Source organism: Crocodylus siamensis, chromosome 14 (genome assembly GCF_052110815.1).
Source record: "Crocodylus siamensis isolate JL-2025a chromosome 14, ASM5211081v1, whole genome shotgun sequence".
Lineage (NCBI taxonomy): Eukaryota > Metazoa > Chordata > Crocodylia > Crocodylidae > Crocodylus > Crocodylus siamensis.
In genome coordinates, this window is record NC_143408.1 from 2,082,574 (window position 1) to 2,106,156 (window position 23,583).

At 63.3% G+C, this 23,583-nt stretch overlaps 3 protein-coding genes across 4 annotated transcripts; all 3 read left to right on the plus strand.

Annotated features, from left to right (window-relative positions):
- Positions 1-725: 725 nt before the first annotated feature.
- Positions 726-11,324, plus strand: REEP6 (receptor accessory protein 6). The gene is made up of 5 exons (XM_090027227.1): positions 726-1,077; positions 5,994-6,087; positions 6,575-6,713; positions 7,225-7,393; positions 10,178-11,324. The coding sequence occupies exons 1-5, from the start codon at positions 963-965 to the stop codon at positions 10,225-10,227; spliced, it is 567 nt and encodes a 188-aa protein (XP_089883353.1). The 5' UTR covers positions 726-962; the 3' UTR covers positions 10,228-11,324.
- An 822-nt stretch (positions 11,325-12,146) lies between these two features.
- Positions 12,147-14,135, plus strand: C14H19orf25 (chromosome 14 C19orf25 homolog). Of its 2 annotated transcripts, none has more exons than XM_090027796.1 (3): positions 12,147-12,177; positions 12,628-12,794; positions 13,774-14,135. In XM_090027796.1, the coding sequence occupies exons 2-3, from the start codon at positions 12,659-12,661 to the stop codon at positions 13,968-13,970; spliced, it is 333 nt and encodes a 110-aa protein (XP_089883922.1). In that variant the 5' UTR covers positions 12,147-12,177; positions 12,628-12,658; the 3' UTR covers positions 13,971-14,135. The 2 variants fall into 2 exon arrangements, with proteins under 2 accessions (XP_089883922.1, XP_089883923.1); XM_090027797.1 differs by lacking the exon at positions 12,147-12,177 and adding an exon at positions 12,194-12,287.
- Positions 14,136-15,405: 1,270 nt separating this feature from the next.
- Positions 15,406-19,045, plus strand: GZMM (granzyme M). Its single transcript, XM_090027795.1, has 5 exons — positions 15,406-15,932; positions 16,160-16,316; positions 16,527-16,671; positions 17,482-17,736; positions 18,294-19,045. Exons 1-5 carry the CDS (start codon positions 15,854-15,856, stop codon positions 18,450-18,452), a joined length of 795 nt encoding a protein of 264 aa, XP_089883921.1. The 5' UTR covers positions 15,406-15,853; the 3' UTR covers positions 18,453-19,045.
- The last annotated feature ends 4,538 nt before the right edge of the window (positions 19,046-23,583 follow it).

The window sequence follows — 23,583 nt, forward strand, 5'->3', positions numbered from 1 at the left end:
ATCCTGTGACCCCAGCTGACTTCCTGCCCTTTGGGCGGGGGGCTGGACTCGATGATCTCCCGAGGTCCCTTCCAGCCCTGATGTCTATGAAATCAAAGGGGGGATAAGACCAGCCCCGGTCCTGGGGCTCACTCCCCCGTCCAGCATTCGCTCTCCCCGCAGGTGACCCTGGGCCCCGACGAGATGGACCCGGGGCAGTTCTCTCATCCACCTGCCCGCCGCGCGGGGAGGGCAAGGCAGAGGCGAGCTCAGCCGGAGGTCTGCCACCTGGGGAGGCAGGCTTCGGGCTGCGTGTAGCCGGTGGGCAGGCCCTCCCTCCTTGCTGCCCACGCGCGCGAAGGCAGGCTAAAGCCGCCCGGGGAGCGGCTCCGCGGGTGGGGCGGGGAGCCGAGCAGCGCTTCGGGGCGGCCCTCACCTGCCCCAGGAAGAGCAGGCCGTGCTTGCGGGCCAGCAGGCGGGCCGCGGCGGCGCCCCCGGGCACCCTGGCGGCCCAGCTGCTCAGGTAGACGCGGGGCGCGGCGCGGGGCAGCGCCAGCAGCAGCAGCAGCAGGAGGAGGAGGAGGAGGTGCGGGGCCGCCCCCGCCATGCCCCGGCCCCGGCCCCGCCCGGCGGCCCTTCACCCCCGCGCGCCTCGAGCCCCTCTGCCGCGGCGCGGGCGCACGTGTTCGCACCCGGGGTCGTCATGGCGACGCCCACGCGGCCCGGCGGGGCGCCCCCGCTCCCAGGAGGCTTTGCGGCGGAGTTGCGAGGCGGGAGGTTAACCCGGCTCGCACGTGCGCGTGACGGGGGCCGGTGAGCCCGGGCCGGGTGCGTGGGCGTGCCTGTGCGTGTGTGCGTGTGCAGGTGCGCGCGCCCGCCCGCCGCTCCCGCATTGGCCGCCCGGGGGGGGCGGCGCCGCGGGCGGCTCCGGCTCCGGCTCCGGCGGCGGCGGCGGCGGCGGCTGCGGGCTCGGGGCGGCGGCCATGGGCTCGCTGCAGCAGCGCTTCCAGAGCTTCCTGGAGCGGCCGAGCGCGCTCACCGACCTGCTGGGCCGGCTGGAGGCCAAGACCGGCGTGAAGCGCACCTACCTGGCCGCAGGTGGGCCCCCCCCCCCACCCCCCGGGCGCGCGTGGGAGCGGGCTGCGCTGCTCGCCGCCCGGCTTGCTTGGGCTTGCTTCCCCCGCAGGCTCCCGTGCAAGCGCTTGCCTTTCCAGGGGCAGATGGCAGCCCGCCCGATGGGGCCGTTTGCTTCTGGGCTCCCCCCGGCTCCCACCTCCCTGCCCAGCTGCAGGGGCCTGAGCTCCCCAGCGCTCCCGCCCGCGGGCTAACAACTCCAGCCGGGGCTTTGCGGCTGTTAGGATCCCTGGATCTCGCTCGGTGGCTTTCCGCGCCCGCACCCTATGCAAGAGGCTCTCTTCTGGGGAACCTGCGGCATGGGGGCGCAGTGAAGTGCCCATGGCTGTCTGGCAGAGCAGTGGCGAGGCCAGGGTTGCACTGCTCGTGACTTGGCTTATGTCAGGGGGGCTGTGCATGGGCAGCAGATTACAGCCGCCCGTGGGAATCGAACAAGCCCACAAGCGATCGCTCACAATTTTCCCCTTCCAGCCCCTGGGACAGGTTTGGTTAAAGGAAAGGGGATAATTAAATTGCTCATTGCCAGTTCAGCTGGCTTCCCTCTGCTCTGTCCTGCCTTCTGCCCCAGCGGACGTGCTAGTCCAGGGGGCTGGAGCCTCTTGCCGCTCGGGGCTTGGCCTAGAGGTTGGCCAGAATCAAGGCTGAGCTATTTTATGCCGGTAAAGCCCCTGCCACGGGCCACTTTTGCTCTGAGCTGTTGTTGCAATCCTGTGCCATGCTGTGCTTCCTTGTTTCACTTCTACCTGCGCCTTTCCTGGCTGTTAACCGCTGCGTGTAGCACCTGGGGAAGCTGCTGTGCAAAGTGCAGTGTCCTTTCCCCGCTCCTGCTCCTTTCCAGCAAGCTGCTGGCAAACAATGCGGGCGTGCTGCCACCTGCTTCTCCCGAACGTTCACACTTAACAGCATTTAAGTCGGCCTCCGCACACCAAGCGTGAGGGTCTCTTTCCCGAGCTTCTATGCAAATGCTCATTTTATCTTAACACTGAGGTCCCTGGACCACGGAGAGCATCTGGCGTGCTCCGTGGCAAGCGCCTTTGTCTCTGCCCGCAGGTCGGTCCTGTGCCGTGCTGGGCAGGGCACCACACTGCTCGCGGGAAGAGGAATATTACAAAAGCAGCTGAGCCCCTGCCTTGCAGCTGTTGCTGGGGGATGGAGTCATAGAAAAGGAGGGCTGGAAGGGACCTCAGGAGGTTGCATCTAGTCCAGCCCCCTGCTCCAAGCAGGACCAGCCCCAACTACATCATCCCAGCCAGGGCTTTGTCTATTAAACACCTCCAAGGATGGAGAGTCCACCACCTCTCTGGGTAACCTGTCCCAGTGCTTCACCACCCTCCTCATGAGACTTTCCTAATACCCAACCTCAACTTCCCTTGCTGCAGCTTGAGCCCATTGCTCCTTGTCCTGCCATCTGCCCCCACTGATACCAGCCCAGCTCCATCCTCTTTGCAGCCTCCCTGCAGGGAGGTGAAGGCTCCTGTTCAATCCCCCGCCTCGGTCTTCTCTTCTCCAGACTAAATAATGATGTTCCTGGCTGCTAGTGGACTGCTCTTAGATCGTTACCAGTCGGATCTTTCTCAACTTTGTCCTTTTTTCCCCTTCCCACCCTGCTCTCCCTAAACAAGAGTTGTCTGCATTAAGCATGGTGTTAGTCTTTGAGTCCAGGATTCAGATCCAGTCCCAGGCCCTGAATTGGAAGGAGCTGGGTGCAGGATGGTGTTACCCACGCCGATCTATCTGCTTCCCAGGGGGGTTCTTGGTGTCTCACTGATGCTTTCCAACGGGGTGGGAGAAATCCATGCCCTGTGTGCATGGGGCAGGCAGAGGCCTTGCTGCCCACAGCAGGGCTTCGCACTGGGCAGGGCCCTGCAGCTGCCTGGCTTTCCAGCTGGAAGGAGCATTGCGGCAAACGATCATGTCTACCTGGGGACAGGAGCAGGACTGGAAGAGCAGGTAAAGCTGCAGCACGGGGTTGAGCTGTGTGGGCTGCTTCCCTGGCTGCTCGAAACCAGGTCCTGGAGATCTGCAAGGAGGAAAGAAATCCAAGCTCTGCACATGCACAGGTGTAACCTCACCTGGCTGCTCGCTTTTTTATTCTTTCCTCTGGACTTGCTCCAGGGTTGGAGCTTAAGCCGACTGGGGTATGCACCTTGCAAGAAAAGCTAGCACCTTGCGCAGTCCTTTCCCTGTGCCCATTAAATCCATTTGAAACCCGTCTCAGAAAATCCAGGCTGGTGCTGGGTGAAGCCTTTGCAGGGGAGAGCTGTCGTCTCAGCATGGCAAGCTCTGGGCAGGGAGACGGTTGCTCTCGCGGCTCTCCCTCTGATTCAGGGGTGTTCACGTGGGAGTTGCTGGATGCAGGACAGATCTGTCTTGACCCTGACTGCGGCCAGCACCAGACATGCTGGAGGGCAACTGGAAGCAGTGCCCCGTGCCCCTCCCAGGGGAAGGTTTCGGTCTAATCTTGAAGCAAGACGGAGCTAAGCCCTGAAGCTTTCCTGTGCCTTTTCAAATCCCTCACAGTCCAGAGGCTAGGAGGAGCATATCAGGGCACCGTGTGCTTGTGGTGCGGGTTTCTCTGGGCCCAAGGGCAGGTCGGCTTCCTCCTGTGACTAGCTAATGGAGCGCTGTCTCCAGCCAGCTGCGTTGGGGGCTGTTGCTTGGCTGATTTCTTGTGTCCTGTTAATAGACGCAGCCTCTGGCTTGCATATCATTGGCAACCCGTCAGATGCCCGTCTGTGACGGAGTCGTGAACAGCCAGGCTGGGGCTGTGGTTGGCACCGAGAGCTTGGCCCTGAACCTTGCCCCTCTGCTGCCGGGATTGCAGAGATAACGAACCCCCACGTGCGCCCTCCCCCGGGTGTCTCCTTGAACCCTCCGGGGAGGCGTGACGCTGGCGCTGGCGCTTTGCTTGTGGTCCGAGGCAGCTCAGCCTGCACGTATGCAGCTTAATGCTAAGACAGGATTTCACTGCAAGGGCTGGGGGGGTTAATGAACCTGTCCTGGGCAAGCTCGTGCCCAGGCAGTAGTGGGGATGGGTGCGCTTGGCAAGGATGTGGGAGCCCCAGGGTTGGAGCATGCGCCCCGCAGCAGCAGTTGAGCTCGGGCGCTGAGCGGCTGCCCTTTGGCTGCTCCGTGCCGTGACCGTCCTGTCTGCCTGGCCGTGCCTCCTGACCTGCCAGCCCCAGGCCCTGGCCTAGAGTGGGGGCAGCGCAGCCGCCGGCCTTGTCTTATGGCCCTCCCTCATTCCCGCCAGAAGACCAGCGGCACCCGCTTGTTCAGATGCAGAAGTCTGAAAGCCGCGGTGGATCCCCTGGCACGTCGAAGCCAGCCAGGGGCACGCTTCCCCTTCGAGTAACAGGCCAGTCTGGGGCTCATTAGCGGCAAGGGCGCATCTCGGCTCTCTTTCTTGCTAATGTCTCCCAAAAACCTCTTCCTTGTCGGTGGCAATCATGCCTGCTCCCCTGCGGGGCATGCAAGGCTGCGTGCTCCCGAGCCCAGGCCTTCCAGCCGCGTACACCCACGGGGTGGAGTCGGTGTGGGGACATAGCTGAGTGACCGGCATGGTCTTCCCTGGCTGAGTCCAGCGCATCGTCTGGGGCGTTTGCGCAGGCCGGTGTTGGAGCAGCTGGGAGGGCCGGGGCCGTGGTGGTTATCCCGCCCTGGGGATCATCGCTGCCCAGATCCTGCAGCCTCTCCACCTGCACGTGCGCCGTGGCCTGCGTGCTGGGTCACCGGGGTGAAGGCGTCCGCAGCGCTCCTTCTGAAGAGCTGAGGTTGCAGCGGCAGCTTCTGACAGCTGCTGGGGGAGGATGGACGTGGCCTTTCCTACCCCCCGCGCCCCTCTGCCGGCAGTCGGTCTCCTTCTGCTGTTGGGGGGCAGCAGGCTGAGAGCTGGCCCCAAGGGACCCCTGGGCTCCTGGTGCCTGGCATCACTGGTGGCAGAGGCTAAACGAAGAGCTGGCAGGCGAGCTGCCCTCTCGCCAGCTGCAAGGAGCATCCTGGGAGGGATTGGTGTGGGATGCCGGGCACTGCCTCCATCCCTGCTTTGCCTGATGTTGGACATGTCTAGTGAACCTAGAGGACTCCCCTGTGCCGGTCCAGAGTCCTCCTGGCCAAACTTTACCCCCGGAAACCCGGCAACAATCCCTGCCCAGCCCAGGCAAAGGGAGGGCAACTCCAGGATCAAAGGTTCATGCCAGGGACTTATCTCTGTATGACAAGACCAGGCTTGCTGCCACGGGGAAGGAGATTGCAGCAAGTCCTGGCAAGGAGGCGATTAAAAGGATGCTTGAAAATGATCTTGGGGACTGACTGAGCTCTCCGCCCCCAGGCAGGGTTTTCATAGCATCCGAGCATCTTCCAGTCTTGCGCTCGGTGACACTGTCTGCGTGTGGCAACCTAGCAAGCCAGCCCCGTCCAGGGGAGGCTCTTGGAGTATCTTGGCTTGATGCTGGCCAGCCCTGCAGAAGAGGCGCCACCCCCAGGCGGGGAAACTCTCATGCCTCGTTGCACGGTGAGACGGTGGCCAGAAACGCTCCCGAGCTGTGACGATTGGAGTGAGCAGGTGATGGCTCTCGCTGCCCCGCTCAGGGCGTTGGAGCTAATCTCCAGTGACGGAGGGGAGGTGGGTCTCCAAGCTCCCTGGCTGAGCCAGAGCCAGGCTGATTGGGGGGGGTGTGCTGACTTAGAAAAGCCAAGGATGGGAAGGGACCCGAGCCAAAAACGGCCTTTTGTCATGACCAGACGACATGGCACGGCCATCCATGCGGGTCCCTGCACATCTCCCGGTCCGGATGTCATCGGTGTCTCTTCCCTGAAGCACCCCCCACCCCGGTGCCCTTCCTGCCCAGGCCGTGCGTGACTGTCCCCTCTCTTGGCAGGCTCCATCACCTTCGTGGGGCTCTACCTTGTGTTTGGCTATGGCGCCTCGCTGCTCTGCAACCTCATCGGCTTCGCCTACCCTGCCTACGTCTCGTAAGTGCCCTGCCGGAAGCGCCCTCGTTCCAGCCTCGGTGCCTTTGCTTTCTGCCCAAGGAGAGGGCAGGTCTCCTTGCTGGGGGCTTCGAGGGGGACCCCACAGGGCCCTACGTGGAGGCCCAGCTGCAGCTGCGCACAGTGGGAGGAGTAGCTGGGCGGGTGTATTTGCCCGAGAGCCGGAGAAACCCTGCGCTAGTGATGGTGGCCCGGCAGAATCAAATGCTAAATGCTGGGGATCCGGGGGCGCTTCCCTGCAGGGCTGTGCCAAGCACAAACGCAGGGCTCCACTGGGTTTGGCCCCAGGGTGGGTGCGGGCTTTGTCTCCAGCCCCTTCCCCTTGGAGCAATGTCCTTTGGGCAGTGGGCATTCAAGCGGGCACCCGCGACGCGTGCCCAAAGACCCTAGCAAGCCTTGAAATGGCTCTAGCATGCCCCTCCGCCAGCCCTGTCAGGTGGGAGATGCAACAGCATCTCTGTGCCCCCAGCATCAAAGCTATCGAGAGCTCCAGCAAGGAGGATGACACCAAGTGGCTGACGTACTGGGTGGTGTACGGCGTCTTCAGCGTGGCCGAGTTCTTCTCCGACGTCTTCCTCTACTGGTTACCGTTTTACTACTTTGGAAAGGTAACGCGGGGAGGTGCGGCAGGGCTTGTAGGAGGGGAAATGGCCCTGGGAGCATGGAGATGGGGATGGAGCCACTGGGTCTCGACTTGGAGATGGTTTTTCCATAGCTCTAAGTGTCCCAATCCCTAGCGGAGATGACTCCAGTATGAGGTCCTCTCCCTTCTTGGCACCTGGGTGCTCAAACCAAGTCAGCTGAGATGCCAGTAGCTCCAGCAAGTTGAATCCCAGCCCTGGGGTGAGAAGCGTGCAAGCTCTCCGTGTTGGCCCTGGTCTCCTCGGAGCAGAGCCGTGCCAGAAGAGAAGTGGCCAGCTGTCTCTGGAGATGCAACCGCCCCTTGTTGGGTGCGCGCTATGGTCCCATGCCCAGAAAGGGCTGCTCGGTGCTTCTGTCCTTTATCCAGCCGGACAGGCCAAACGCCTCCCTGCAGGCCATGTCCACGCTGCTCACGGCCGGCGAGCGAGGGCTTTCCAGCCCTGTCCAGCATGGCCTGAGCACGCCCTCTGCCCGCAGTGCCTGTTCCTGCTCTGGTGCATGGCTCCCGTCTCCTGGAACGGCTCACAGATGCTGTACCAGCGGGTCATCCGGCCCTGCTTCCTGAAGCACCACCGGACCGTGGACAGCGTGATCAGCAGCCTGAGTGGCAGGGCCCTCGACGCAGCCTCCACCATCGCCACGGAAGGTACCGTGCCCCGTGCGGGTCTCGCTCGCCTATCCCCAGGCCTGCGGCCAGGGCCAGGGCGGCGGGCGGCTTGCGCCAGCGTGGCCATGTGCAGCGCCCTGCCCAGCTGGGGTGTGACGTAGAGCAGCTCTAGATTTAGAAACCTCCCGTGCCCTGGGCTGGGAGCAGGACCTGTGCGCGCGTGGCGGGGGGAGCTCCTTGTCCTCGGACAGATGTTACGTCTCTGCCTCCCCCTGTGCCGCATCTGGCTGGAGCCTGCCTGGTTCCTCTGTGGCACCGGGGCCTCTTCATAATCTCTTGCCTCTTCTCCTCTCTTGTGCCACTCCGTCCAGTCCTCCGGACTCTGGTCCGCAGCAGAGCCCAGCTGACGTCTGAGCCGGCGCCTCAGCCCCAGCTCAGCCTGTCTGTATGTAACCCCCACGGTCCATCCCTCTCCCCCAGCAAAGGGCCAGGCTGAAGGAAGCGAGGGCCCGTTGAGCATGACTGCCTCCACCCCTGCTTCCCCGCCGGCTGCCAGGGACTCGAGTGCCTTTTCCTAGCGGTGTCTGGGTCGCAGCCTGGCATCCCCTGCATCGAAGCATCCAAGCAGGTTCTTAGCAAAAGATCCTCTGGATTGTGGCAGGCTAGGCCCTGTGCGACGGCAGAGAGCTCAGGGGCTGGCTGAGTTGTTGCAGAGCTGCTTTGGTGACTGGTTCAAATCCAGCTGAAGGTCAGCGGTGACCGGGCTGTGGTCAGATCCGCCCACCCTACTTGGGACTCAGCTTGACAGCTTCTTTTGGGATTAAGTGCGCTATGGGGGAAAAGCCTTAAGGTCAGGGAAGCATGTGCTCCCTGTACTGTGGGCTGAGGGAGCACTCTTGCTGGCACTGTGCATCACCCCTGAGGTCCTATTTCAGTGGCTGTGTCTACACAAGATGCTTTACTGCGCAGTAGGTTGGTCTGCTGCGCAGTGAAGCGTCACCATATGCACGTGCAGGCACTTGCTGTGCAGTAAATTAGTCTACTGTGCAGTAAATTTACGTGGCTTTACTGCACAGTAGCATGAATTGCATGTGTAGACATGCTCAGGGAGAACTCGAGGGTAAGATGCACAGGAGAGGGTCCTGGGGCACCTCCCAGAGGGTGCTGGGGGACGTCCTCTCCCCCGCGGTCATGCTAACTGGCCATTTCTCTTCCTTCACTGGTGGAGCATAGCGCGCACCTGCCTAGTCTCCCGTAGCAGAGGCCTGTAGTCTAGAACCGCCCTCTGTAGTCGGATCCCCCATTGCTAAGAGCCCCGCAAAGCCCCTGCCTGTCCACACGTGCCTTGGGGGTGGGGTGGGATGTCTCCGTTCTCTGTGGCCCCTTACTCCCCGGGGTCCTGTCCATGCATCCAAGCCCCAGCGCCTCCATGGCTGGTGGAGCTGCTCCATGCCATGCAGCAGACCCACACTTTGTGGCTGGGGTCTCTGTGCTATGATGCCAGAGACGTGTACGGGGTGCGTGAGCCAGGGCAGCGTCCGTCTGCATGATGGCCGGTCCCAGGGAGGGGAGTCGAGTGCCCTATTCTAGCTCTTGGGGCCAGGCCAGGCTCTTCCCCTTCTCCTCCCTTTCACGAGCTGCTGGGTGCGGGGTAGGAGCTGGCCACAGGATGCCTCTGGGGGCCCATTTCCCCATCTGAACGGAAATCCATTGCCCAAGGGAAACCCACACCCGAGCAGGGGAGCCGGAAACGCCGGCCCCGGGGTGTCTCCTCCTAGCCCGTTGCAAGTGCGGCTAGAACAGCAGCCCGGGGCTCCCTGCACTATTCAGCCAGGCTTGGGTGATATTGCCTCCCCCTTCCTGTGCTGCAATAGCCCCCCAGCCTGGTGCCAGAAGGGCCTTTCTCTGGCATCCGTCCTGGCAGCGCCCGGTGGGCTCACTGCACATCTAGTGGATACAGCTGAGAGCGTGATGAGTGTTGTGGAGCTGGAGGAGAACTGCTTGGGGACTGGGCGGCGGGTAGACGGTTCATGTGAATGGGTCCTGCAGAAGCCCCAAGGGACGTGGAGGAGGGATGGGGCTGGCAGGGACCTTGGAAAGCCACTGAGTCCAGCCTGCTGCCCTCTGGCTGCCGGTCCAACCTGCGCTTGGATGTCCCAAGACAGAAGCCCTGCCTCGCTGACCTGCTCCAGCCCCTGGGGATGGGTCCAGCAAAGCATAACCCTGGCGTTGGCTCCCTGGAGGGGAGGGGGTCTGCTCCCAAGCCCGGCGCTAACCCCCGAGCCGCTGAGGCAGCAGGTCACGGTGTTAGTGCTGGATTAGGAGGCCTCCGGCTGCTTCTAAAGGGGATTACGTGGGAACGCTGTTCTTGTCTTGGCCGGCATGCGCACGGCACGCTGGGCTCTGCCCACCAGGGTACGACTGGGCCTGGGCATGGCTCTCGCCGGACTTGGTCTCCTGCCCAAGGGCAGCGCAAAGCTCGTCCCTCGGCCTTGTCAGGGCAGCAGGGTGTCCAAGGAGCTAATCCCGGGGTATTGGATCAAGTGTTGCCTACTGGTTATGGCAAGCTGCTGCTTGCTGAGAATTGGGTCTGGTTCCCAGCTCGGAAGGGAGGTGGCGCCAGGCGGCTGGAGCAGTGCCGGCATCCTCTGCCACCGCCCTGCCTTGCGACCTTGGGCGTGTCTCTTTGCCCTCATGCGCAGGAGACCAGGCCTCCCTTTTGTGGGGGTGGGCAGGAAGGGGGAAGGGCTCGGGGTGCTAATCCAGTACTAAGAGATGCTCTAACACTGGGGTCGGGTGCTGCTTGTCTCTGCCTTCCCCCAGCATCCAGAGGAGCAGTGAACCTTGCCCTGGACTCCCAGAAGACCAAGTGAAGACGGCATGTCCCGCAGCCCCCGAAGCACAGACCCGACCCACTTCGTGCGCCCAGCTCTGCCCAGCAGCCACCATGAGAGAGGGAGCCCGTCGTCGCCGCGCCAGGTCTCCCCTCCCTGAGGAGCTCCTGTCGCCAGCACGTCCGGTCTCCAGCGTGGACATTTGTGGGCAGCCCTCTAGCCCCTATCCTCTGCGTGCCCTGGCACTACCCGGGGCATCGCAGCCCCTGCTCTCTTTGCTTTTGCAGCTGGGCTGGTCCCTGTCCCTAGATGTTGAGCAGCCTGGTGCGCACCACCCCCTGCCCTGGCCCTTCTGCTGGTGGTCTCCTGACCTGATGTCCATGTGGCTCACATGCCACACGGAGGGCTCTGTGCCGAGTCCTCCGTGCCTGGCTGCCTTGCAGGGAGGGGGAGGATTTCCAGCCTGCTCTCCTGGACCGTGCAGCACGGACCGCTCCGGGCATGCAGAGTTTGCAGTACGGACGGGGCTTCTGCATTTTTGCAAAGATAAATGGCCATGGCATGAGTGGTCAGCCCCTGCCACCCACCTCCCTGCTGCAGCCTCGGCATGTGGGCGGGGGGGAGGTCTCACACACTCGGCTCAGCTTCTCTGTGATGTACAGGTGCATCCCGTATGCAGCTCTTGTGTCTCCCAGGCAGCGGGAATGCAATGTTCCCGGCAGTCTGCGTCCCCCCCTCGGGGCGCTGAGCTGCACTCGCCTCATGGCGGGGTTGTCCTGGGGATGTGCTTGCATCAGTTCTGCAATCCTCTGTCACCCGGGGGATAGGTCCTGGCTCCTTCCCGGGGAGGGTTTGGTGGCCGGATGTGAAAAGCCCCATCTGCACCACGTCCCGTCTGTGCTCTGCTCTAGTGCTCCCATCCCCGCCTCCATCCCAGGCCCGTGATGTCTGTCCGGCGAGGGTTCGGGGCCGGCTGGGGACAAACTCCCGCCAAGCTGCGAATCCTGGAGGGCGCACGGGGCTCCCAAACCTTCCAGCTGCTCCTGTGGGCAGCTCCATCCGTCTCGATATCCTAGCTGCTGGTTCTCTGTCTTTTATTTTTTAAAAATAAAATCAATCTGGTTCTGCCCTTTCAAGGCTGTTTGTTTCGTGCAAGCTGGAACAAAGGCAGCTCTCGCCCAGGCCGGTGCTGAGTCTGTGTTGCTCCCGGCGGTGAGGTCCAGGGCTGGCGCGAGAGGCTGAAGCCCCTCTGCCTGCGGGGGGCGGCGGCGGTGCCAGGGCACCAGGTCAGGGCACGTGGCAGTGCGCAGCCCCTTGGACGTGGAGGCGGCAGCCGCTTGCCACCGTTAGTCTCTTCATCCCCGATGCTGGGGGCCTGCCCAGCCAGAGTCCGGCTGGCACCGCTCCTGCCCGGCGGGGCGAGAGCAGAGCTGGCATCTCCCTGCAGGCGCCTGGCGCCTCCCATCCTTGAGTCCCGCCCGCAGGCCGGTGCCGGCTGGCACTGCAGCACCCTGGGGTGCTTGGGGCACTGCCAAGGGGGCTGGTGGAAATGGATGCATGCAGAGCCCCCCTCCTAATGCTGCCCTGCTGGGGGGGAGCTTTTTTTTTTTCTGCTTTTTTTTTTGCACCGGTCCTGGAAGCACTGCAATACCAGGTCAATGCATGGAGTGGATGGAGCACGCTCCCGTTCCACCACCCAACACCAAAGAGAATCTGCTCAATATAGACCTCCGATGGAGGACATACCAGAGACAATCACCTGCCCTGGGGAGCTCGCCTACGTGGTCCCCCTGCTTCCCCCGCCGGGGGGGAGCGCCCGGCACGGGTACCCCCGCCACGGGAGGCGCTGCCGCCGGGGCTCGGCCCCTTTAAGAGCGCGCAGGGGCGGGGCTGGTGGAGGGAGGGTCTCGCCGGCGTCACGTGGCAGGGGAAGGAGCCGGAAGTGCGGGTAGGTGGGGCGAGGTCGGCGATACGGTGGCCGGGCTGGGGGTGAGCTGGCGGCCGGGCGCGGGGCAGCGTGTGGGGGGTCGGGGGTCATTGGCGGAGGAGGCTGAGCATGGGATCAGCAGGAGTTTGGGGCCTGGGGATCAGGGTATAAGGTCATTAGGGGGGCTGGGTCGTGGGGAGGTTCTGGGGTCATGGGGGGTCTGAGCATGGGGTCACTGGGGGGCCTGGGTATGGGATCAGGACGGCTCTGAGTATAAGGTCATGGGGTGGGGGTCATTAAGCAACCTGGGTGTGGGATCAGGACGGCTCTGAGTATAAGGTCATGGGGTGGGGGTCATTAAGCAACCTGGGTGTGGGATCAGGAGGGGTTTGGGGTCCCTGGAGGGTCTGGGCATGAGATCATGGCGGGCCATGGGGATCTGGGGGGGCGCTACGTAGCAGGTCGTGGGGGGGCCTGGGGTCAGGTCGCTCACGGCGCCCCACCCGCTGCAGGCGCAGGCTCCCGGGCGGAGGCTGGCGCGTGATGAGCACGAAAGGCAAGAAGCGCGTGGTGCTGCCGACCCGGCCGGCGCCGCCCGCGGTGGAGCAGATCCTGGAGGACGTGCAGAGCGCGCGGCCCACGGACCCCGTGTTCGCCCTCATAGCTGAGCCCAGCGAAGGTAGCGGGTGCCGTCCCCGGTCTTTGCCCTTGTCGCCCCCAGGGTCTCACCTGCCCCCGTAAACCGTGTGGCCTCTCTCTAGCGAGGTTTGAAAGTCGCTGTTTTCTGGCGGCTCGGCTGACGCGAGTTGCTCGGTGCTCGGTGGATGCGACGCGCGGTCCGCTGGGGCCTGGAGCTCCTGAGCTGGGACCCCGGGGGCAGCTCCCCTGCTTGCTTTTATAAACCTCCTTTTCTTCACAGGAGTTGGGTGCAGGGCCCCAGGAATTGCCCCTGCCACGTCCTGTGCTGCACCAGCTCTGAGGAGCAAATGGGTCTGTGGCTTCTAGGGCTGTTTGTCCAACAGCTTTTAACTGAGCTAGAGGCAGAAACTCATGCAGTAGAAGTTCAGCAAACACCTGTCTGACACAAGGAGCGGGAGTGTGCGTGCAGAGGGGCTGGCAGGCCCAGCTGCTCCCTCGGCCAGAGGGACACGAGCAGCCTGGAGTTGAAGGCTGTTATTCAATCCTCCTCAGTCTCCTCTTAAGGAAAATTTTTCATGTCCCCGTCATCTCAGTCAAATCAATACCAAATCCATGAGTCATTCAAGAACCACATGTGGCCCTGCTACCGGCAAGCATCCTCCACTCCTGCTTGGAGTTTCAGATATTTCCAAATCCTTTGGCCAGCATCCTGCGTGCAGGTCCAAGCCCAGAGGGTTGGGATGCCCCTGAGTTTTGCTTGCCCTCAGTCATACAGCCACAGGAACAAGCTAGGGAGGAGTCTCCCATTTCCGTAAAGCCAGCGTGTAGCCAGGATTCTCCCACTGGAAGTCAAAGTGGGGGGTACTTATGTATTACCTCAGTCGGGGTGCTGCCCCCTGCCACGTTTGTGGTTTTCCCCTGCCAGTGGGAAACCCACCTTGATGATCATGGTATCATACGCGCAGCTGTGCATGGAAAGGCCTCTGCACCCCTGAGTTCTTGTTTTCTGCCCTTTCCAGATTTGGCAGCCCCTGGGAAGAAGGAGGATTCGGAAGAGGAGAGCGAGCGCCTGTATCGGCAGAGCCATGCCTACGTGGAGATGAACCAGCGGCTGCAGAAGGCTTGCAGCCTGCTGAAGGAGAAGTGTGAGGAGCTGAGGCAGGCAGGGGAGACTCTGGAGCAGAACGTCCTGGAGATGAAGCAGAAGGCTGTCTGAGGGAGTCTGCCCTGCAGAGCCAGCCCAGGCATTCATGCACTTGGGGATAGCCGGGGTTTTTAAGCACAGCTCCATACCCTGAAGCGGTTGTCAGCGTGTGCCTGTTGCCAAGGTCTTTGGCATTGTTCCTTATGTCCATAGTTAAATTATAGCATTGGAAAGCTGCCTCTGTGGGTGTGCTGGGCATTGCAGTGTCATCCCTGGATTCTCCAGGCCCTGGGAAGGCAGCTCTTCAGGAGTGCCCCTCTCATAGTGGCCGGAAATGCTGGGGGCAGTGGGTGTGGGGCAGTGACAGGACTTGCCTGGGGAGGTCTTTGCCAATGGGCTGCCCCAGGCTCACTGCTCGGAGCGAAAGGGCCTCTTGGAACGGGCCCTTCTTAGGTGCAGCCTCCTGCCAGGTTCCCAGACAGGAAACTGCAGCCTGACCTGGCTGGGATAGCAGCCATGAGTGCCTCGGCATTGCCCCAGATGCCAGGGGTGATCATTGACATGAAGACCCTCTCGCACCCTCGGTTCACCTATGACTTCTCCATCTGGTACTGCCTCGATGATGACGACGTGGCCTCCCGCATCTCCAAGATGCTGATGGAGCACGGCTTCCGGGGCTACGTGGAGCACCAGGACCAAGTGGCTGGGACATCAGTGGCCTTGAAAGCCACGGAGGTCATCGAGGCCAGTCGGGTCGCCATCATCATCCTCTCGGCCCAGTCGCTGCTTGACCCCTGGTGCCAGCGGGTCCTGGAGTGGAACCTGCATCACGTGATTGAGCAGGAAGGCACAAAAATGATCCCAGTGTACGTGGACATAAAGAAACACCAGGTGCCTCTGGTTTTAAGGCACCTTAACGAACTGGACTACCGCAGCGCCTTCTTCCAGCAGAAGCTCCTGAACAGCTTGCGGAGGGTGAAGGCATCATCAAGCACAGCCAGGACTGCAGTGCCCTCCAAGATGTCCAAAGCAAAGAGCAGTGTCGGTCTTTAGGGACTGGAGAGACCCGGCTTTGTGGTGTAGCCCCATTCCTTGGGCATCCCAGCTTCAGTAGAGGCCTTGCTGTGGGGATGACCAGGGAAGGACGCCGGGGGCTATTCTGGGCTCCACCAGGATGTTTAGCAAGCAGATCGTGTGGCTGAGGGTGAAAATGGGTCATTGAGTGCACAGGGGGCAGTCAGGCCCAGGGCCATGGCGTCGTGCACCTCAGTAAGAAGCTGTCACTAAAACGCAGTTCTCCAGAAACCCGCCTCCTGCTTGCAAGTTCTTTAAGGCAGAGGTTTTGTGGGGGGCGGGGAGAGGTATTGATGAGCAGGGTTAGATAAGGGATAGGGGTTGGGGAAGTTGCTACCAGGAGCCAATAGCTGGCTCTGTTCCCAGCTGGGACGCTCCCGCCCTACCTCCAGCGGCTGTTTGCCCTGGCTGTGGGTCGGTCCCACTGCTCTGTGAGGCTGTGGGTCGGGCCAGGGCTGGGTGCTGGTGGGAGTCTCCTGGCACCCTGTGCCCAGCCAGCTGAAGGTTGTTAAGTAAAACCCCCGGGGTCTCAGTTCCTTTCTGACTAGGAGGCAATGCCACCTCTTCAGGTGTGCAGGAGCCCTGGGGGGAGAAGGGTGGTGTCTCCACCCTGCCAGCAACCCTCTTCTCACTGGGTCAGAGCAGCGGTGCCCCAAAAAGGCTCCTTTGCCTTCCCTTCCCCTGCGCGGGGGCCCTTGGCTGCTGCTTTTCAGCCAGGTAGCACATCTCCTCCCCCCCAACCCTGCGCTTTTACACCCTTCAGACTTTCACACCCTAAACTGTCGTCTTCCCCATCTCATCCCCATGCCCCAGAGCCTTTGTGGGAGGAAGCATGAGCTGGGGGGAGGTGAGTGAGAGCACTGAGGGCACGGCTCAGTCGGATGCAGCTCAGCAGCATCATGAAGGCGGCTGTGAGCTTGGTCCTGCTGCCATTCCTGCTTCTCTACCCTGGGGAGGCTGGTGAGTGGACTGTGGTGGGGTGAACCCAGGGATGAAGACGCTGGACTGGGCATGAGGAGAGCCAAGGTCCATCTCTGCTGCTTGCATTTGCTCACTTGGCCTCCGGGATCCTGCTGTGGCCTGTCCAGGCCCCCAGTAAAGGGTTGTGCAGCTGGTGGGTGCTGGGGTGGCCGTGGGGATCTCAGCCCCAAGAGGGGTGGGCTGCCTGTGGGCCTGTGTCTTTGCAGCTGGCCGGCTCCAGTCATGGATCATCGGGGGCCGGGAAGCCAAGCCGCACTCCAGGCCCTACATGGTGTCTCTTCAAGTCAACGGCAAGCACAGCTGTGGGGGGGCCCTGGTGCACGCACGCTGGGTGCTGACTGCTGCTCACTGCCATCAGACAGGGTGAGGCTCCAGGGAAGGGGAAGGACTGAGCCGGGGGCTCGTCCGCCATGTGCAGGGGACTCGGATGTTGTCTCCTGCCCTTGGTGCTCCAGGGCAGTGGGAGTGCATCTTGGAAAGGTGGTGTGAGCTTCCTCCTGGGGGGAGCATCGGCAGGGGAGGCGGTTGGCATGGAGGTCACTCGTGCGAGGGAGCTTTGCTTCTGTGTCCCAGGAACAAGGGGCCCTTGAAGGCTGTGGTGGGGCTGCACAGCCTGGACGAGGCCCCCCCCTACCAGCAGAACTTCACCATCGCCAGGTCCGTCCAGCACCCCGACTATAACGAGAAGACGATGGAGAACGACATCATGCTGCTGAAGGTGCCTGGACCTGTAGCTGCGAGCGCCTGGAGAGCCGTGGGTCTGGGGCGAGGGAGGAGGGTGTCTCCTTGCCACGTGCATTGCTCTGCTCCGCTGCCTTAGTTTCCCCAGCTGGGGCTCACCCATGAGAGGCAGGGCTGGGAGGGACCCAGGGAGGTTATCCAGGCCAGCATTGCACTCGAGCTTGGATGGGAAAAGCCACGTTAGCACGGGTGAAGGCAAACAGGGCGTTTAGTGTCTCCAGGAGGGGCTGCGTGAGGTGGGCAGGGAGGCAGGAGGGGATGGGGTGCGGGGGGCAGCTCTCTGCAGCTGCAGCTCAGAGCAGGGCAGGAAATTGTGGCTTCCCCACCCCAGCCCTGAGTCATTTCCCGCTGCTCATTTCCACACCTTGGTACCACGTGGGCTCTTCCTCACGCGAACCCGTGAACCCGCAGCTGCAAGCCCCTTGGCATCGCAGAGAGGGGAGGATGGGGGCACAGCCTGGGGGTAGCATGAGTGGGTGCTCTAAGTTTCCTGGTGCACGGTATAAATGCAGCCTCGGTGGGCGGTGGAGCTGCCCCATGCTGGGAGAAGGCTTTGGGGCAGGGCTGGGGATTTGCTACCCCTTGCTCTTTGCTAACACTCGCTGAGCCTGGCCAGGCGGGATGCCACAAAGCTCCCATATCTACCCCGCATCTGTGCCTCTGCTTGGGGCAGAGCCACCCCTCTCCTGACCCGAGCCCTGGATGGCTCAAAGAGGCCCCAGTGCATGCCCAGACTCAGGGCCTCCCCCGCGTGGCACCTGACCAGGCCTCTGCCCCCTGCCCACAGCTGAACAGGAAGGTGAAGCAGAACCGGCAGACGAAGCTCCTCGCGCTGCCCAAGAAGGCGTGGGGCGCTGGGACACGGTGCAGTGTGGCTGGCTGGGGGCTGACCCAGCAGCGCGGCCGGCTCTCCCCCGTGCTGAAGGAGCTGGATGTCTGTGTGCTGGACATGCGCATGTGCAACGGCAGCCGGTTCTGGCACGGCGAGCTGACCCCCACCATGACCTGCTACCAGAGTGCTCGAGGCTCGGCACCTTGCAAGGTGATGATGGGCTTGTGGGGAGTGGGCAATGCAGTGCTCCCCCTGACACAGCTAAGTTTGAGGGTTCACTGCCCTGGTACCCTGATGTTTTAGTGGCTTGGAGCCTTCTTCATAGGCAGGGAGAGGTGATGGGGAGCTCAAGCAGGGGGTGGCCTCTGCACCCCCCAAAACCCTGAAATGCAGCCGGGATTGAGGGTGTCCCTTTGGGCTGCTGCTCTGTGGGCAGCTTCATGCCACCCCTGCTTGCTGGGTTCAACCCCAGAGCTTTGCTTCTCCCTGGCATGCTCAGGAGCTGCAGCTGGGAGCTTGGAGGCTACGGTTTCTGGCAGATTTAGGGGCAGGTAGAGCTGGGTCCCTGGGCTGTACTGCACTCCCCAAAGCAGAGGCTAAGGATGGGGCAGCCAACAAGCCTGAGCGGCCTTCCTGCCCCAGCTTGTGTTGTGGGTTGTGCCCAGCGGAGGCAACATGCCCCTCATCCTCTTCTGCACCCCCCCTGCTGCCGAGGGGTGCTGCCCCTGCCCCTTCCAGCTCACTGCCTGCCTCCCGCACCCTTGCAGGGGGACTCCGGGGGTCCCTTGGTGTGTGGGAAGAAGGCGGAGGCGGCCGGCGTGATATCCTTCTCAGATGAGAGCTGCATCAACGTGTTCAAGCCGCCTGTCGCCACGGCCGTCTTCCCCTACAAGGCCTGGATCAAGAAGGTCCTGAAGGGCCGGTAACCCTGCCAGAGGCTTCGTTCGCTGTGGCCCCAGCGGGCAGCAGAGCTCAGACCTGCAGTTCCTGGCAGGGGGTGATTTTGGGTTGAGTGGAGGGTTACAGCATGGCCGGGGGGGGGGGGTGTATGTGTGCATGAGCACACACATGTGCATGCATGTGCATCTGTGCATGCATGCATGTCTGTGTGTGGGCACACGCAAGCTTACACATGTGTATGCATGTGTGTCTGTGTGCATGGGTGCTTGTGTATGCATAGGTGTGTGTGCATGCATGTGTATGTGGGTATATGCCAGGAGCAGGCTATTATTTCGGGCGGAGGGCCACTTACTGAGTTTTGGCAAGGTATTGAGGGCCACTTAGGTAGACCCGCCCCCTTCACAGGTGCCCCACGCCCTGGTTGCCATCTTGGGACCAGAAGTCCCTCCCCTTGCCCCCGGAGGTACTCCTCAGTAAGGGGTTTTGTCATCTTGGAACCAGAAAAATACCGAATTATATTCTTAAAATCACACATCTACAACATTCATTAATTTGATTTCAAAAAATATTTTTGTCCTGCTTTACACCTGTGTAGCGTACATAGAAGTGATTGTATAATAGCTGAAAGTGAAGTCTTAGTCTTGTATATTGTGGGGGGAAGGGGCATGGGGGGTTTGGTATAGGTTTGTGGGAGGTGGGGGGGTGTGCACACGAGGGAGGGTTTCTGCAGGAGGTGGGTAGGCGTGGGTGTGGGGTTTGTGGGGGTCTGTGAGGGGGGGTGTGGTGCTCAGCGCACAGTGCCCACAGCGAGGTCCTGCTGCCCAGGGCTCCGGGCTGTGTCCGGGCGGGGAGAGCAGGGACCCCTGCCTATGCCCAGGGTGAGCAGCCCCGGAGCCCAGGCAGGGGAGGGTTGCTCAGCTGGGGCGTTTGCCAGGGTGGCGGTTGGGGTGGGGTGGGGGGCAGGCCGGGAGCAAGAGGCTCCTTTGCCAGAAGCCTGGCTCCAAGCAGCGCTTTATTCCTGCCCCCCAGGGGAGAGATGCCTGGGGGTCGTCGCAGCCTCCAAGGCAGGAGGGTTTGGAGTCAGGAGAAGGCAAACCCTAGGCTGGGCTGGACTGTGGTGTGGAGGGTGCTGTGAGCATGTGGGTGGAGGCTGTTCCCCAGGTACATGAATGTCTCCCCCAGGACACACAGGAGCCGGCGAGCACGGGCGGGCACCTGCCCTGGCAGCCCCTCTTGTTGCCCCCAGCCAGGCTCAAGTGCTGGGGGGCGCTGCACGCTGGTTGTTGCTGCAGGATTTAGCAGCCGGAGCCACGGAAGAGAAGGGCCCTGCCCAGGCAGGGGGGAGAGAGGAGAGCCCACACGTGCGGGGAAGCCCACCACAGCAGCCAACACGGGAGATGTAGGGACTATGCCCCAGGGGGTGAAACCAGTGGAATTTGACCCTTGCCACTGCCCCGGGCCCTGAGCGGGGGGCAGGTGCAGCTGCCGTGGGGCTCCCTTGTTGTGGGCCTGGTGCAGCCAGTGGGGCAAGGGCTCAGGAGGAGAGGGGCTGGTGGGTGGTGGAGCCCTGCCTTAGGGCTGTGGATTGAAGTCGTGGTCCCTTTTAAGTGCCAGGGTGGAGAGCTGGTGCCTGCTTGCCTGCAGAGCAGCTGGCGAGGCGGGTGAAGAGGCCCGTGGGAGGGCAGCAGCATCTGGCTGGACCATGGGTAGAGTGGTTTGGGAGCCTGCTGCTGGTGTTAAGGGTGGTGGGTTCAAGTCCCCATAAGGCTTGAATCCTCTAGCCCCTGCCTACCATGCAACTGTTTTCCCCTTCCGGTGCTTGCCTAATAGCTACTGCTCAGAGGTGATAATGGTTGAAAGCTGGAGGGGATTTGGAGCTGTAGCCCACTTGGATAGGTCTGGAACCACCTGGTGCTGGTCAGGTTTTTTGGGGGGTGCAAGGCCAGAAACTGGAAAACTCCTGATCTTCAAGGTGCAACCTCCAAGGAGCAACCTCTGCCCCCCCTGCGCCACTCAGGCAGGGACACAGACAGCCAGGCCTCCCCCCCACTCCCCATCACAGGCTCCATGTGGGGACTCACTGAGCAGCGAGGGACTCAAGGGCTCCAGCCAGGTTGGGGCTTGACCTTTGCCACCTGGGGTAGTGCCCTTGCCACCGGGGTGCCAGGGAAGGCTGCAAGCTGGGGCTGCTGTGGGCCCCTTGAGCCAGAGCGGCCAGGCCCCACCAGGGAAAGAGGAAGGTGCCTCCCTACAAAACAGGGAGAGGCCTGGACCCAAACCCAGGACCTCAGCACCCGCACAAGGAGGCCCAGCACCATGCCCCACAGGACCCGGCTGGCCCAGCCTCTCACTTCTGGGCCTATTGACTCTTTCCAAATGGACACGCCAGTGGGTTTGGCCCTGCGCAGGGCTGGCGTCCTCTGGGCCTGGCTTTCATTCTTGCTCTGCCCAACCGCTGGGGGCCAAGGGCCGTCGTATTCGCCGTGCCGGAGAGGATTTGTTGAGGCCGCTCGTGCTCGAGCCTGGAGACATCGGGCTGGACGCTGAGTGGTTTGCCTTTGCCTCTGTTTCCAGCCATAGGAGCTGCTGGACATAGTGAAGCCGTGCGGCACGTCCACCCGGTCTTCTCCGGCTGCTCAGCAGGGACCACTGCGGGGCACGAGCCCAGCCAAGGGGTGCAGAGCCACCAGGGAGGCCAGCCCCCCAGCACTGTGCCCCGGCCCCCGGCTCTCGGTGAGACCTGGGCTTGGGGCTGCCCTCGAGGAGCCGAACAGCCGTGTCCCGCAGAGTGCGGGTATGTGGGGACCAGGGAAGGCCGCCTGCCCACATACCCTCCCCGGGGCCTGGCTCAGACCACGGTGGAGCTGCCTCTGGGGCCCCAAAAGGCAAAGGGCCACGAGGCGGGCGGGCGCTGGGCCAAAGCCAGGTCTGCTGTCCTCGGGGAGGGGTGCCAGGAGGCCGCCCCCTGCCCCAGCGAGGAGCTGCGCGAGGGGCAGGCCGGTGACCCCCGCCGTGGGACGCCCTGCGCTGGGGGCAGAGCCTTGCTCCGGCCGGGGGGCCCGCTGAGCCAAGGGGCCGGTGCTCCCCCCGGGGGTGCGCAGGAGCGCCTCTGCCCGCCTGGCAGGGCCCCTGCCCCGCGCTGGATCACGACCCCCCGCCCCCCGGTCCAAGGCAGAAAGAAGGCTGCTTTGGCTGCGGCTCGGCCCCTGCGCCCCAAGGGAGCCGTGCCCCCGCCTGGGCCTGCCCTGGGAGCCCTGCAGGGAGCCGGGGCCTGCCTCTCGCTGGGGAAGGACCGCTGGGCGCCCTGCTCGACTGCAGACCCGCCCGGCTCTGGGGGTGCTCGACCCCCAGGCAGAGGCAGGGCTCCCTGGCTCGTGGCCCCTGCCCTCACCTGCCCCGGCTCTGCGCGAGGCCTGGGTGCAGCAGGACCTTGCTCCGGCCGCAGCGAAGGCGGCTCCTGCCAGGCACTAATTGCAGCCTGTGCCTGGCTGAGGCTCTGCAGCCGAGGCTGCTCCAGCTGGGCCCGGTTAGGCACTAATTGCAGCCCTGGGAGGAGCCGGACTCCCCGGGGGTTGCTCCTGCCCCTGCCTGCTCAGGCACTAAGTGCGCAACCCCCCCCCCCCCCACACACACACACTTGTTGCATCCCTGGCTGAGGGCTCAAGCCCGTGCAATGGGCTCCGCTGTGGTCTGAGCCTGGCCCAGCCTGGGCTCCCTGTGCCCGCACGGCCCCAAGCACGGGCAGAGCCGGGCAGGCGGTGCGGGCGAGCCCTGGGCGCTCGGGCCTGCCTCGGCCAGGCTGCGGCCGTGGGCTCGGGGCGGCGGCCAGCAAACGCTGGGCTCCGTGCAGCGGCCGCCCCGGGAGCGCCCCAGGCCCCGCACCCCGCGGCCTGCCCCGTGCACGCGGCCCCCCGGCCCTCCTGCCCCGTGCACGCGGCCCCTGCGCATCCCCGGCGCCAATAAAGACACCGCCCCCAGCTTCCTATTTACACCGCTTTGCTTTTAATTTTAATACTGTCCAGGAAAATAACATCCTTAGTACATACATACAGCGGCGGGGCAGGGGCAAGGGGAAACCAGTAGCAAAAAAAACCCAGGACACCTCAAAACCCAGCACGTTTCTCAACAGAAGAGGACAGAAGCCAACGGTCACACGGAGAAGGAGGGTCTCGGCTAGGAGGACGCGCGGCCATGGCAAGAGCCGGGGCGGTGGGGGAGGCTCTTCAACCTGTGGCTACAGGCAAAAAAACCCGGTGAGGTAATGCAGTCGTCCCGTTGCTACAGCGGGTTGTACCCTGAATTCGTCGGCTGGCACGCGGGGCTCCGGTGCCCGCTCGTGGTGCGGGCGTGCCCGTATCGCTGCACCGTCCTCATCAGACCCGATCTTGCAGCTGCAACAGCACTGACCCCCCGGGCGCGAGCTCCCGGGGGCAGCTGTGGCCGAGCCACGAGGCCGGGCTGGCTCCGCCGGGCCGCCGAGCTGGTGGAGGCCCCGGGTCGAGGCCGGGACCAAGGCTGCGGTGCGGTAGGGCTGAGGGCGGCCGCCTGGCGAGGCTGGGGCAGGAGGCTGAGGCTGGCGGCGGCTCACGGCGCAGCGCCGCGTGCCCTTGGTGCAGCGTAACGAACGGCAGCGCCAGCTAGGACGGAGGGCGATGGAGGTGGGGGGACTGAGTGAGAGAGAGAGAGAGACAGAGAGAGAGAGGAGCCCACGGGAAAGGCAGGGGCTTGTGCCTCAATCACTTGGCCCAGCCGATCTGGAACAAGACCCACCCGATCCAACCGTGGCCTGCGCAGGATTGGGTCTGCGGGCAGGCCAGAATCGGGTCCCTCACGGAGCCCTGCCTTGCTGCTGCACCCATTGCTACGTCAGGTAATGCCCTGTCCTTGCTGCTCCCCTCTGCACCCCCGTACCAGGGTCCGGACTAAAAATCCCAGGGCTGGGGGTCCGGGTGCTGCTGAGTCCCCCGGGGCAGGCGCCCACATCCTGTGAGCCTGGGCTAGCACCTAAGGGCTCGCTGCATCCACAACCGAGGTAGGGACCACCCTGCTGCCGGCGGGGAGATGGCACGGCTGGCTTGGGGCGAAGGGGGGTCACCTGGGTACAGCCGCTCAGGACCCCGACTCACTCAGACCTCCAGTGGCTGGTGGGGGTCTGGG